We start from the raw sequence: 13,115 nt of genomic DNA, 5'->3' as shown, positions 1-13,115 counted from the left end.
GAGTACTTGTTTGCTTAGCATTCCTAAAGCCAAGCAGGTAAGAACTGGTAATGCACCAAAAATCTGGAATACTCTGCTGATGGAGATACACCGGGTTAGTACCTTGGAATGTTTCAAAACACCTCTAAAAGTGTGCTTTTTTATTTGGCCAACTTACAGGATTACTTAATACCTGTTGATGTTAACATAGAAACATAGAAAACCTACAGCACAATACAGGCCCTTCGACCCACAAAGTTGAGCCAAACATGTCCCTACCTTAGAAATTACTAAGCTTACCCATAGCCCTCTGTTTTTCTAAGCTCCATGTACCTATCCAAAAGTCTCTTAAAAGACCCTATCATATCCGCCTCTACCACCGTTGCCGGCAGCCCATTCCACGCACTCACCGCTCTCTGCGTAAAAAAACTTAACCCTGACATCTCCTCTGTACCTACTCCCCAAGACCTTAAACCTGTGTCCTCTTCTGGCAGCCATTTCAGCCCTGGGAAAAAGCCTCTGACTATCCACACGATCAATGCCTCTCATCATCTTATACACCTCTATCAGGTCACCTTTCATCCTCCGTCACTCCAAGGAGAAAAGGCCGAGTTCATTCAACCTGTTTTCATAGGGCACGCTCCCCAGTCCAGGCAACATCCTTGTAAATCTTCCCTGCACCCTTTCTATGGCTTCCACATCCTTCCTGTAGTGAGGTGACCAGAACTGAGCACAGTACTCCAAGTGGGGTCTAACCAGGATCCTATATAGCTGCAACATTACCTCTCGGCTCCTAAATTCAATTCCACGATTAATGAAGGCCAATACACCGTATGCCTTCTTAACCACAGAGTCAACCTGTGCAGCTGCTTTGAGCGTCCTATGGACTCGGACCCCAAGATCCCTCTGATCCTCAACACTGCCAAGAGTCTTACCAGTAATACTATATTCTGCCATCATATTTGACCTACCAAAATGAACCACATCACACTTATCCGGTTTGAACTCCATCTGCCATTTCTCATTTTGCATCCTATCGATGTCCTGCTGCAACCTCTGGCAGCCCTCCACATATCCACAATACCTCCGACTTTTGTGTCATCAGCAAACTTACTAACCCATCTCTCCACTTCCTCATCCAGGTCATTTATAAAAATCATGAAGAGTAAGGGTCCCAGAACATATTCCTGAGGCACACCACTGGTCATTGACCTCCATGCAGAAAATTATTTAATTTTGATATTTGATTACATCTTATTCTATGTAATGTTGGTTTCTATTTATGAATTTTAATTTTTTTCTCATTTTTATGACTTGATTTATTTTTACAATCTGTGAAAACACCGTGAGCCTGCATCTCAATATTTGAAAAGTGCTATATAAATAAAGTTATTATTATACTTTTATTTTTTCTCAGGTCAAACTGGTAAAATTTGAGGTACAGGCATAGCCAAGCACACTCATTTCTCAATTGCTAGGAACTTTCGGACTACTGCAGTGGTGTTTAATATTGTTAGTATTGTGCTGTGTAGACCTAATTATGTAATGTTGCTGTGTTATGACTTTGGGATGATATAGTTGTAGATATTACTATTGGTAGAATGTAAACCCTGTTCATATTCCATAGTCTTTCAATTTCCTCTTTTGATTCAACATATTTCTATATATTGTGTGTGTTTGGAATAGCTATTATCTATTCAGCAAGTTGTTCTTGTTAATCCTGTAATATTATATCCGATTGCTCTATCGTTAATAATGGATCAGTCATAATATAATTTGTAGGATCTGACTCTAAAACTGGATCAGGCCTGTGTTTATAGTAAAGTATGGTGTTTCTTATGACTTTGTGTTTTAAAGCAAGCTTTTGCTGAATGATGTTTGCCGCTTGATTGTGCCAGTGTAAGTAATCAGATTGGGTTAAATTGCTGCAAATCATGTAATTTCTCTTGGCATTTTCTGCATTTATCTTGAATGTTTTGGTCTTTTATTATGTGTTGTTGTTATTATTTTCTGTGTGTGAACTGGTCCTGCATTGCCACAAGGAACCCCTCTGTTTCTGGGAAGAAGTCATTTGATGCTTCCTTGTCGACATCTAGGTTGCTCCGATCATGGGGATGTCTTCCATGGAATGACTTTGGAACAAAGGGTCATGGTGTTCAATTGGTTAACTTTTTCCTGTGTAGTTTTTTTTTCTGGGTTGTGCTTTCATTTAAATGTAGTGGTGTATACTTCTTATCAGAATTCAGAGTGGGGTAGCAGTGGTTAACACAATGCATTACAGTACCTGTGACCTGGGTCATTACCTGCCACTGTCTGTAAGGCGTTTGTACATTCTCCGCGTGACTGTGTTGGTTTCCTCTGGGTGCTCTGGTTTCTCCCACAGTCCAAAATCATACTGGCTGGTAGGTTAATCAGTCTTTGTAAATTGTCCCGTGATTAGGCTCGGGTTAAATCGGGGGGTGCTGGGCAGTGCAGCTTAAAGTTCCGGAAGGGCCGATTCCGCGCTTTATCTCAATAAAGTAAACGAATTGTATATGCTCACTTGGAGTGCTGAACCTTGTTTTCGTTAATGAAAATATATCCTTAGATGTTTTATCTGACTTTAATATTTTTATGTCTGTTATTCCTCTTCCTCCCTCTGTCCTAGGTAGAGTTAATCTACTATTTTCTTTTTCTTAGCTCAACCTGAGGAATAGGCATAGCCAAGCACACTCATTTGTCAATTGCTAGGAACTTACAGACAATTTTAGTGATGTTTAGTAGTGTGACTTTTTGAAGATTTACATAGATATTACTGTATAGTCCTAATTGCTTAATGTAGTTGTGTAGTGCCTTTGGGATGATGCCAGTTGAAGGTATTACTATCAGGACAATGTATATCCTGTTCATGTTCCAAAGTCTTTCAATTTCCTCTTTTAATTCAGCATATTCCCATTGTTTTTTTTTCACATTGATTTCTGTATGTTATGTGTGTTTGGAATGGCTATGTCTATTCAATAAGTTGTTCTCTCTTGTTTATCCTGTATAATATACCCAGATGGTTATTATGGATTGTCCTATCTGTAATAACTGATCAGTCATAATATAATTTGTGTTATTCTGACCCTAAAACTGGGTCAGGCTTGTATTTATAGTAAGTTGTGATTTAATTTATTTTAAAGCAAACTTTTGATGAATCGTGTTTGCCACTTGATAAGTCTGTGTAATTATTATTATTTTTAATATATGGCATTCTTGCTTATCAGTCAGGGCCCTGAGTGGGGAAATAATGCTACAGATGTATAAGGCATCGGTGAGACTGTTCGTGAAAGACTTTGTGCATTTCAGGTCTCCGTACTATAAGAAGGGTCTGATTAAGTTAGTGAGGCCAAGAAAAGTTCACAAGGAAGTTGCTGAGACTGAATGACTTGAGTTAGAAGGAGAGTCTGATGGTCCAGGGTATGGGAGTTAAACAAGGGGACATAGATTTGAGAAGAGAAAGAATTGAAAGAGACCAGAGGAGCATGAATATATATAATGAGCCACCAGAGGGAGTGGCAGAGATAGATGTAATTACAACAGCTGAAAAACAGGACAGGTACATGGATAGGAATAATTTAGGGGGATATGAACCAAGCACAGGCTGATAGGACCACTCAGGTAGGCATGGACAGTTGGAATGAAGGACCTGCTTTTTCACTGTTTAACTCAACAATTTATATTAATTCATGTCTAGTTACAAAATTAGACTCGGCTTTATTGATTTATCACACGTACATGGAAACATACAATATAATGTTTGTGTTAACCAGCATAATCTCAGGGATTGCTTGGGGCAGCCTGCAAGTTAACAACCAAGCAAATGTTATATGAATGTATTTATAATCCTGAGTTATGACTTCATGATGTTAAAACTGAAGGCAGATCAGAGTTGATGCAGCAAAGCAGACAAACTGAGAATAATTGTTCATATTCATGTGCAGTGTCACCATCTCCATGTAAGGTTTCCAAATCTAAGATACCAATAGTCCTCAGAATTGTTTTAGAAATCCATCTGTGCACTAGATTTGGGATATATTCTGCAAACTGTCTTTGTATTTATTTGAATACAGGATATCTCCTGCAATTTGCCTATCAGAAATTGTGCTAAAGAAAACTGAGAAAATAAAGAAAGTTTGAAAATTTTATTATTGTGATGAGGCTTATTGAGAAAGTAAGGAGGCATGGGATCCAAGGTGACATTGCTTTGTGGATCCAGAACTGGCTTGCCCCTAGAAGGCGAAAAGTGGTTGTAGACGGGTCATATTCTGCATGGAGGTCGGTGACCAGTGGTGTGCCACAGGGATCTGGTCTGGGACCCCTACTCTTCATGATTTTTATAAATGATCTGGATGAGGAAGTGGAGGGATGGGTTAGTAAGTTTGCTGATGGCATAAAGGTTGGAGGTGTTGTGGATAGTGTGAAGGGCTGTCAGAGATTACAACGGGACATTGATAGGATGCAAAACTGGGCTGAGAAGTGGCAGATAGAGTTCAATCCAGATAAGTGTGAAGTGGTTCATTTTGGTAGGTCAAATATGGCAGAATATAGTATTAATGGTAAGACTCTTGGTAGTGTGGAGGATCAGAGGGATTTTGGAGTCCAAGTCCGTAGGACGTTCAAATCATCTGTGCAGGTTGACTCTGTGGTTAAGAAGGCATATGGTGCATTGGCCTTCATCGATCGTGGGATTGAGTTTAGGAGCCGAGAGGTAATGATGCAGCTATATAGGACCCTGGTCAGACCCCACTTGGAGTACTGTGCTCAGTTCTGGTCGCCTCACTACAGGAAGGATATGGAAGCCATAGAAAGGGTGCAGGGAAGATTTACAAGGATGTTGCTTGGATTGGGGAGCATGCCTTATGAGAGTAGGTTGAGTGAACTCGGCCTTTTTTCCTTGGAGCAACGGAGGATGAGAGGTGACCTGATAGAGGTGTATAAGGTAATGAGAGGCATTGCTCATGTGGATAGTCAGAGGTTTTTTCCCAGGGCTGAAATGGCTAGCACGAGAGGGCACAGGTTTAAGGTCCTTGGGAGTAGGTACAAAGGAGATGTCGGGGGAAGTCTTTTACTCAGAGAGTGGTGAGTGCGTGGAGTGGGCTGCCGGCAATGGCAGTGGAGGTGGTTACGATAGGGTCTTTTAAGAGACTTTTGGATAGGTACATAGACCTTAGAAAAATAGAGGGCTATGGGCAAGCCTAGTAATTTCCAAGGCAGAGACATGTTTGGCACAACTTTGTGGGCCGAAGGGCCTGTATTGTGCTGTAGGTTTTCTATGTTTCTATGTTTTGCAGAAATGAGTTAGCTGTTTTATCAAAGGATTAATAAATTTTCATACTACTTCTGTTATATTTAAAATGTTTTCTGCAACCTGTAATCTAAGAATCTCAAAGCCCAAAATTCAAAACAAAATGATTTATTTCCGTGCAGTTTACCTGGTGCCTGGATGCTTGTATTAGAGAGAGATTTGTTGATGCAAAGAGAGCTCGAGAATTGCAAGGATTTTTAGATGGAGTTAAGAAAGGACAAGAACAGGTATTAGGGTGAGTAAGTTTTCATTGAATTGTCATTCTTTCTATAGAATCACTGAAATTTATGATGTGGGAAGTCTATCATATATCAACCTTGAAAAATTGGTCTTCTCATAATTGAGAGCCTTTAGTCTTTTTATCATAATTGTTCTGTTCTGTAATTATACCATATTCAATTGAAACATGATCACTGTCACAAAATAAGCTCTAATGATGCACCTTCCACCAAGCCAGCCAAAGCATTACAAACAAAATTGTTATGCTCCCTCCCAAACTTTCTGCTGGGTTAATTGCATGCAGGCTGAAAAGTTTTTCTTGAATGAAATTTAGGACTGCTGGGCTCTGTAAATCCTTTGGACCAAGCATTTCCAGTTAGCATGAGGGTAATTGAATTTTAGTCATCTCCCCTTCAGTTTGTTTGGACACTTGCCTCTTTCTCCATTCTTTGGTCTGCGGGATAGTCTTATTTGATGGACTTTATAGCTATTCACCATTTCCTACCAAGTAGTTTTGTTCCTTTAATTAGTATTGCTTCTTGCTCCTTTGTCTATGACGTGCATGCATTCAGTTTTATTTGGAATTCTTGGTTAACACTGTTATCTTTTTTAGTGACCTCTCGATGATCCTTTGTGACCCCTTTGCAATAAATACTTTAGCTCTGAGTACAGTGAAAAACCTACAGGAGTTGGTCAGCCAGGATGCGTTACCCAGAGTGAGTTTTTTTTTTGCTTTTTTTTTAAGGCTTTTGTCATGTCTTAGTAATTCATCACTTGAAGTTGAAACTTATAACTTTTAATGCATATTTGTACCCCGTTTCCTGCATAACAACACACACAAAAGAGTTGGTTATAGTTGTTCAGGACGGTTTAAACTAATTTGGCAGGAGAATGGGAACTGGAGTGATAGTGCTGAGGATGAGAAAGCTGGTTTACAAACAGAGGCAGTGTGTATTGGATGAATTGAATTGACTTTCTTACATCCCTCACAAACATGAGGAGTGAAAATCTTTACGTCTCCATCTAACTGTGCAATGTGCAATCACAGTAATTTATAATAAATAGAACAGTCAATGTAATATAGAGTACACTCAGGTCAGCGTGAGTTCATCAGTCTGATGGCCTGGTGGGAGAAGCTGTCCCAGAGCCTGCTCGTCCTGGCTTTTATGCTGTGGTACCGCTTCCTGGATGGTAGCAGCTGGAATAGATTGTGTTTGGGATGGCTTGGATCCCAATGATCCTACAGGCCGTTTTTACACACGTCCCTGTAAATGTCCTGAATCATGGGAAGTTCACAACTACAGATGCGCTGGGCGGTCCGCAGCACTCTCTGCAGAGTCCTCTGATTAAGGGACTCCTAGCAAGGAGAGCCTGATGATAGGGCAAAATTGCAGTCAACAGGATGAGTTGCAGTAGAGAAGACGATCAAAATCAAAATGGGTGAATACAGGACTGAAGGTGTTATATTTGAATACGTGCAGTATATGGAATATGGTGGATGAACTTTTAGCATAGTTACAAATTGGCATGTATGCTGTTGTGGACATTACTGAATTATGGCTGAAAAAAGATTATAACTGGGAGTTTATGTTCAACGATATGCTTTATGTCAAAAGGACAGGTTGGAAGACAGGGTGGCATTGCTGTGTTGGTTTAAAAAAAATGAAATAAAATCATTAGAAAGAGGTGACATAGCGTCCAAAGGTATTGAATCATTTTAGATAGAGGTAAGGAACTGTAAGGGTACAAAGACCCTGATGGGAATTGTATACAGACCCCCAAACAGTGATTGGATGTGGTCTACAAATTACAATGGGAGAAGGAAAAATGCAAGCCAAAAGGGTAATGTTACAATTGTCATGGAGGATTTCAATATGCAGGTAGATTGGGAAAATTAGGTTGGTGCTGGATCCCAAGAGGGGGAATTTCCAGAATGCCTACAAGATGGCTTTTTAGAGCAGTTCGTGATTGACCCCACTGGAGGATCAGCTATTCTGGATTGGGTGTTGTGGAATGAACTGGAATTGATCAGAGAGCTTAAGGTAAAGGAACTCTTAGGGGCAGTGATCAAAATATGATTGAATTCACCCTGAAAATTGAGGAGAAGTCAGGTGTATCAGTATTACAGTGGAGTAAAGGGAATTAGAGGCATGAGAGAGGAGTTGGCCAGAATTGACTAGAAAAGAACACTAGCAGGGATGATGGCAGAGCAGCAATGGCTGGAATATCTGGAAGCAATTCAGAAGTAACAGGATAGATACAAAGAGGAAGAAGTATCCTAAAGGCAAATGGTTGGGAAGAAATTGGAGTCAATTGTTAAGGATGTGATTGCAGAGTATTTGGAGGTACATAGTAAAATAGCATAGTCAGCGCAGTTTCCTCAAGGGAAAATCTTGCCTTACAAATAACAAACAGGATGTTGTGTACTTGGAATTTCAGAAGGCCTCTGTCAAGGTGTCACACTTAAGTTATGAGCCTGTGGTATTACAGGAAAGATTCTAGCATAGATAAAGCAGTAGCTGATTAGCAGGAAGCAAAGAGTGGGAATAAAGGGAGCCTTTCTGGTTGGCTGCCAGTAACTAGTGGGGTCTGTGTTGTGACTGCTTTTTTTACGCTATATGTCAGTGATTTGGATGATGGAATTGATGGTTTTGTTGCAAAGTTTGCAGGCTGCACTAAGATAGGCGGAGGGACAGTTTTAAGTAAGTAAAGAGGCTACAGAAGGAGTAAGACAGATTCAGAGAATGGGCAAATAAGTGGTAGAAAGTGTCAGGAAGTGTATGGTTATGCACTTTAGTAGAAGAAATGAAAGGGTAGACTATTCTCTAAATGGAGGAAAATGCAAAAAACTGAGACGCAAAGGGACTTGGGAGTCCTTGTGCAAGATTCCCTAAAGGTTAATTTGCAGGTTGGTTCTGTGGTGAGGAAGGCAATTGCAATGTTAGCATTAATTTCTAAAGGACTAAAATATATAAGCAAGGATGTGATGTTGAGACTTTAAAACAGAAACACTGTTGAGTTCTCTCTTGGAGTATTGTGAGCAGTTTTGCTCCTCTTAGAAAGAACATGCTGAAACTGGAGAGGGTTCAAAGGAGGTTCATGAAAAAGATTCCAGTGTTGAATGGCTTGACTAGAATTCAGAAGAATGAGGGGTGATCTCATTGAATGAAACATCACATGGTGAAAGGCCTTGATAGAGTGGTTGTGAAGAGGATGTTTCTGATGGTAGAAGAGTCTAGGACCAGAGGACACAGCCTCAGAATAGAAGAGCGTCCTTTTAGGACAGAGATGAGGAAGAATTTCTTTAGCCAGAGTACGGTGAGTCTTTGGAATTCCTTGCCACACACAGGCAGCTGTTGAGATCAAGTCTTTATCTGTATTTAAGGCGGAGGTTGATATATTCTTGATTGGTCAGGGCATGAAGGGATACGTGGGGAGGCAGGAGATTGGGACTAAGAGGAAAAATAGATCAGCCATGATGAAATGGTGGAGCAGACTTTAGGGGCGAAATGGCCTAATTCTACTCCTGTGTCTTATGGTCTTGCACAGTGAATGTAGGGCACTGAGAAGTGTAGTAGATTAAAGAGATATGGGAATACAGGACCATAATTTATTGAAAGTGGCGTCACAGGTTTGTAGAGTTGGAAAGAAAAATGTTAACACAGGCATCGCAGTTTTTTGAATTTTCTCTCCATTTAGAAAATCGTCAACCCTTTCATTTCTTTAACCAAAGGTATGACCGTATACTTCCCAACACAGTATTTTATCTGCATTTCTTTGCTCATTCTCCTAATCTGTCTTAGTCCTGTAGCCTATCTACTTCCTCAAAACTACCTGTCTCTCTCTATCCATCTTCTCATTGTATGCAAACCTTTCAACAAAGCCATCAATTCCATAACACAAGTCATCGACTTATTACATGAAAAAAATTGGTCCCAACACTGACTGCTGTGGAACAACACTAGTCACCGGCAGCCAGGCAGAAAAGGATCCCTTTATTTCCACTCTTTGCCTCCTGCCAATCAGCCACTGCTTTATCCATGTTAGGATCTTTCCTGTAATACCATGGGCTTGTAGCTTGTTAAGGAGTCTCGTGTGGCACCTTGTCAAAGGCCCACTGAAAGTCCAAGTACACAACATCAACTGATTCTCCTTTATCTATCCTGCTTATTATTTAGAAACATAGAAAAACTACAGCACATTACAGACCCTTCGGCCCACAATACTGTACCAAACATGTACTTAGTTTAGAAATTGCCTAGGGTTACCCATAGCCCTCTATTTTTCTAAGCTCTATGTACCTATCCAGCAGCCTTTTAAAAGTCTTTTGTATCTGCCTCCACCACAGTCACCATCCCATTCCACGCACTCACCACTCTGTGCGTAAAAAAAAAAAACTTATCCCTGACATATCCTCTGTACATACTTCCAAGCACCTTATCCACACGTTCATTGCCTCTCATCATTTTATACACCTCTGTCAGGTCACCTCTCTTCCTCCTATTCTTGTAAGGTACACTCTCCAATCCAGGCAACATTCTTGTAAATCTCCTCAGCATTACTACCTCTCCAGCATTGTTTTCCAGAAGTTCGATATCTGCTCTCACTTCTCTTTGATAATATTGGCTAGCTTGCTTTTGTATTCCATCTTTAGCTTCTTAATGACTTTTTAGTTGCTTTCTGTTGATATTGAAAGCTTCCCAATCCTCTAACTACATATGCTGTGCCTTCTGAATTGTTTTCAGAAATTGCAGCCGTTGCTGTGGTCCATCTGGTGTATACCATCTGGTCCTGGTGATTTATTTACTTTCAGATCTTTCAGTTACCCAAGAACTTCTCTCCAGTTATGGTAACTTCACACACTTCATGCCCCCTAACACTTGGAACTTCCACCATACTGCTAATGTCTTTCACAGTAAAGAGTGATGCAAAATACTTACTCAGTTCTTGAACACACCTAACAAACTCCAACCCCATCTAAGCTCCTTAGCACAAGGGGTTTAGATGGGGTGGAGTTTGTTAGGTGTGTTCAGGAAGGTTTCCTGACACAATATGTAGATAAGCCAATTAGAGGAGAGGCTGTAGTTGATCTGGTATTGGGAAGTGATCCTGGTCAGGTATCAGATCTATCGGTGGGAGAACATTTTGGAGGTAGTGACCACAACTCTTATCTCCTTCACCATAGCACTGGAGAGGGATAGGAACAGACAATTTGGGAAAACATTTAATTGGGATAGGGGGAAATATGATGCTATTCTGCAGGAACTTCGGAGCATAAATGTTGCCAGGGAAATGCATGGCAGTAATGTGGCAAATGTTCAGGGAGCATTTGCATGGAGTTCTGCATAGATATATTCCATTGAGGTAAGGAAAGGATGGTCGGGTTAAAGAACCATGGTGTACAAAGTATGTAGAAAATCTAGTTAAGAAGAAAAGAAAAGCTTACGAAAGGTTCAAGAAACTAGGTACTGTTAGAACTCCAGAAAATTACAAGGTTGCAAAGAAGGAGCTTAAGAATGGAATTAGGAGAGCCAGAAGGAGTAATGAGAAGGCCTTGGTGAGCAGGATTAAGGAAAACCCCAAGGCTTTCTGCAAGTATGTGAAGAGCAAGAGGACGAGCCGTGTGAGTATAGGACTAATCAGGTGATAATGGAAATGTGTTCATGGAATTGGAGGAGGTACCAGAGCTACTTAATGAATACTTTGCTTCAGTATTCATCAGGGAAAAAGACCTTGGTAATTGTGGGGATGACTTGAAGTGGACTGATATGCTTGAGCATACAGACATTAAGTAAGAGGATGTGCTAGAACTTTTGAAAAGCATTAAGTTAGATAAGTCACTGGGACCGAATGAGATATGCCGTGGGAAGCAAGGGTGGAGATTGCTGAGCCTCTTGCGATGATCCTTGCGTCATCAATAGGGACAGGAGAAGTACTGGAGGAATGGAGTGAAATGTTGTTCCCTTGTTCAAGGAAGCGAGCAGAGATAACCCAGGAAATTACAGGCCAGTGAGTCTGAATTCAGTGGTGGAGAAGATCCTGAGAGGCAGGATTTATGAGCATTTGGGAGATGTAATCTGATTAGGGATAGTCAGCATGCCTTTGTCGAGGGCAGGTTGTGCCTTATGAGCCTGATTGAATTTTTTGAGGATGTAACAAAACATATTGATGAAGGTAGAGCAGTGGATGTAGTGAATATGGATTTCAGTAAGGCATTTGATAAGGTTCCCCGTACCAGGCTCCTTCAGAAAGTAAGGAGGCGTGGGATCCAAGGAGATCTTGCTTTGTGGATCCAGAATTGGCTTGCCCACAGAAGGCAAAGGGTGGTTGTAGATGATTCATACTCTGCATGGAGGACGGTGACCAGTGGTGTGCCTCAGGGATCTGTTCTGGGACCTCTCCTCTTTGTGATTTTTATAAATGATCTGGATGAGGAAGTATAAGGGTGTGTAAGTATGTCTGCTGATCTCACAAAGGTTGGAGGTGTTGTGGATAGTCTGGAGTGTTGTCAGAGGTTACAGCGGGACATCGATAGGATGCAGAACTGGGCTGAGAAATGGCAGACGGAATTCAACCCAGATAAGTGTGAAGTGGTTCATTTTGGTAGGTCAAATATGATGGCAGAATATAGTATTAATGGTAAGACTCTTGGCAGTGTAGAGGATATGAGAGATCTTGGGGTCCGTGTCGGTAGGACACTCAAAGCTGCTGGGCAGGTTGACAATGTTGTTAAGAAGGCCTGTGGTATGTTGGCGTTCAACAACCATGGGATTGAGTTCAAGAGCCGTGAGTTGATGTTATATTATTGTAAGACCTTGGTCAGACCCCACTTGGGGTACTGTGTTCATTTCTTGTCACCTCACAACAGGAAGGATGTAGATACTATAGAGAGAGTGCAGAGGAGATTTACAAGGATGTTGCCTGAATTGGAGGGCATACCTTATGAGAATAGGTTGAGTGTACTTGGCCTTTTCCCCTCGGACTGATGGAGAATGAGAGGTGACCTGATAGAGGTGTATAAGATGATGAGGGGCATTGATAGTGTGGAAAGCCAGAGGCTTTTTCCCAGGTTGAAATGGCTAACACAAGAAGGCATAGTTTTATGGTGCTTGGAAATAATTATTGAAGGGATGTCGGGTGTAAATTTTTCACACAGAGAATAGTGGGTGCGTTAAATGCACTGCCAGCTTCAGTGGTTGAAGTGGATACAATAGAGTCTCTTAAGAGCCTCTTAGTTGGGTACTTAGAGGTTAGAAAAATAGGGGGCTATGCACTAGGGAAATTCTACGCAGTCTCTGGAGTAGGTTACATGATTGACAAATTTTGGGCCGAAAGGCCTGTAATGTGCTGTAAATTTCTATGTTCTATGTATTGCAACCCCTTATCTTTAACAGTAACCCAAACAATACAATGTTAGCAGTAAAATCTTAACCAGTGCATAACAGAAAGTCAGTTCAAAAACTTGACCAAATCCCTTGGTGTGACTTTACAGAACTAATTCCTAGCTACACAGTAGGATTTTGGACACAGGTCTCTGCCAATATTGTCTCGTTATATTGTGCATATTATAGCTGTAGCTTCAATAAATCTT

The 13,115-nt window shown here is 40.9% G+C and overlaps 1 protein-coding gene across 2 annotated transcripts in view; it reads left to right on the top strand.

The window, feature by feature from the left end:
- nelfb (negative elongation factor complex member B) overlaps positions 1 to 13,115 on the top strand; it is a 93,913-nt gene that overhangs the window by 28,584 nt on the left and 52,214 nt on the right. For both annotated transcript variants that reach the window (XM_073052441.1, XM_073052440.1), the window contains exons 6-7: positions 5,428 to 5,540; positions 6,138 to 6,240. In XM_073052441.1, coding sequence (XP_072908542.1) covers positions 5,428 to 5,540; positions 6,138 to 6,240 — 216 coding nt within the window. The remainder of the gene's footprint in view (positions 1 to 5,427; positions 5,541 to 6,137; positions 6,241 to 13,115) is intronic.

This window comes from Hemitrygon akajei, chromosome 7, assembly GCF_048418815.1.
Source record: "Hemitrygon akajei chromosome 7, sHemAka1.3, whole genome shotgun sequence".
NCBI classification, from domain to species: Eukaryota; Metazoa; Chordata; class Chondrichthyes; order Myliobatiformes; family Dasyatidae; genus Hemitrygon; species Hemitrygon akajei.
The sequence above is the reverse complement of the archived record's forward strand: the minus strand, read 5'-3'. Positions and strand labels throughout refer to the sequence as shown.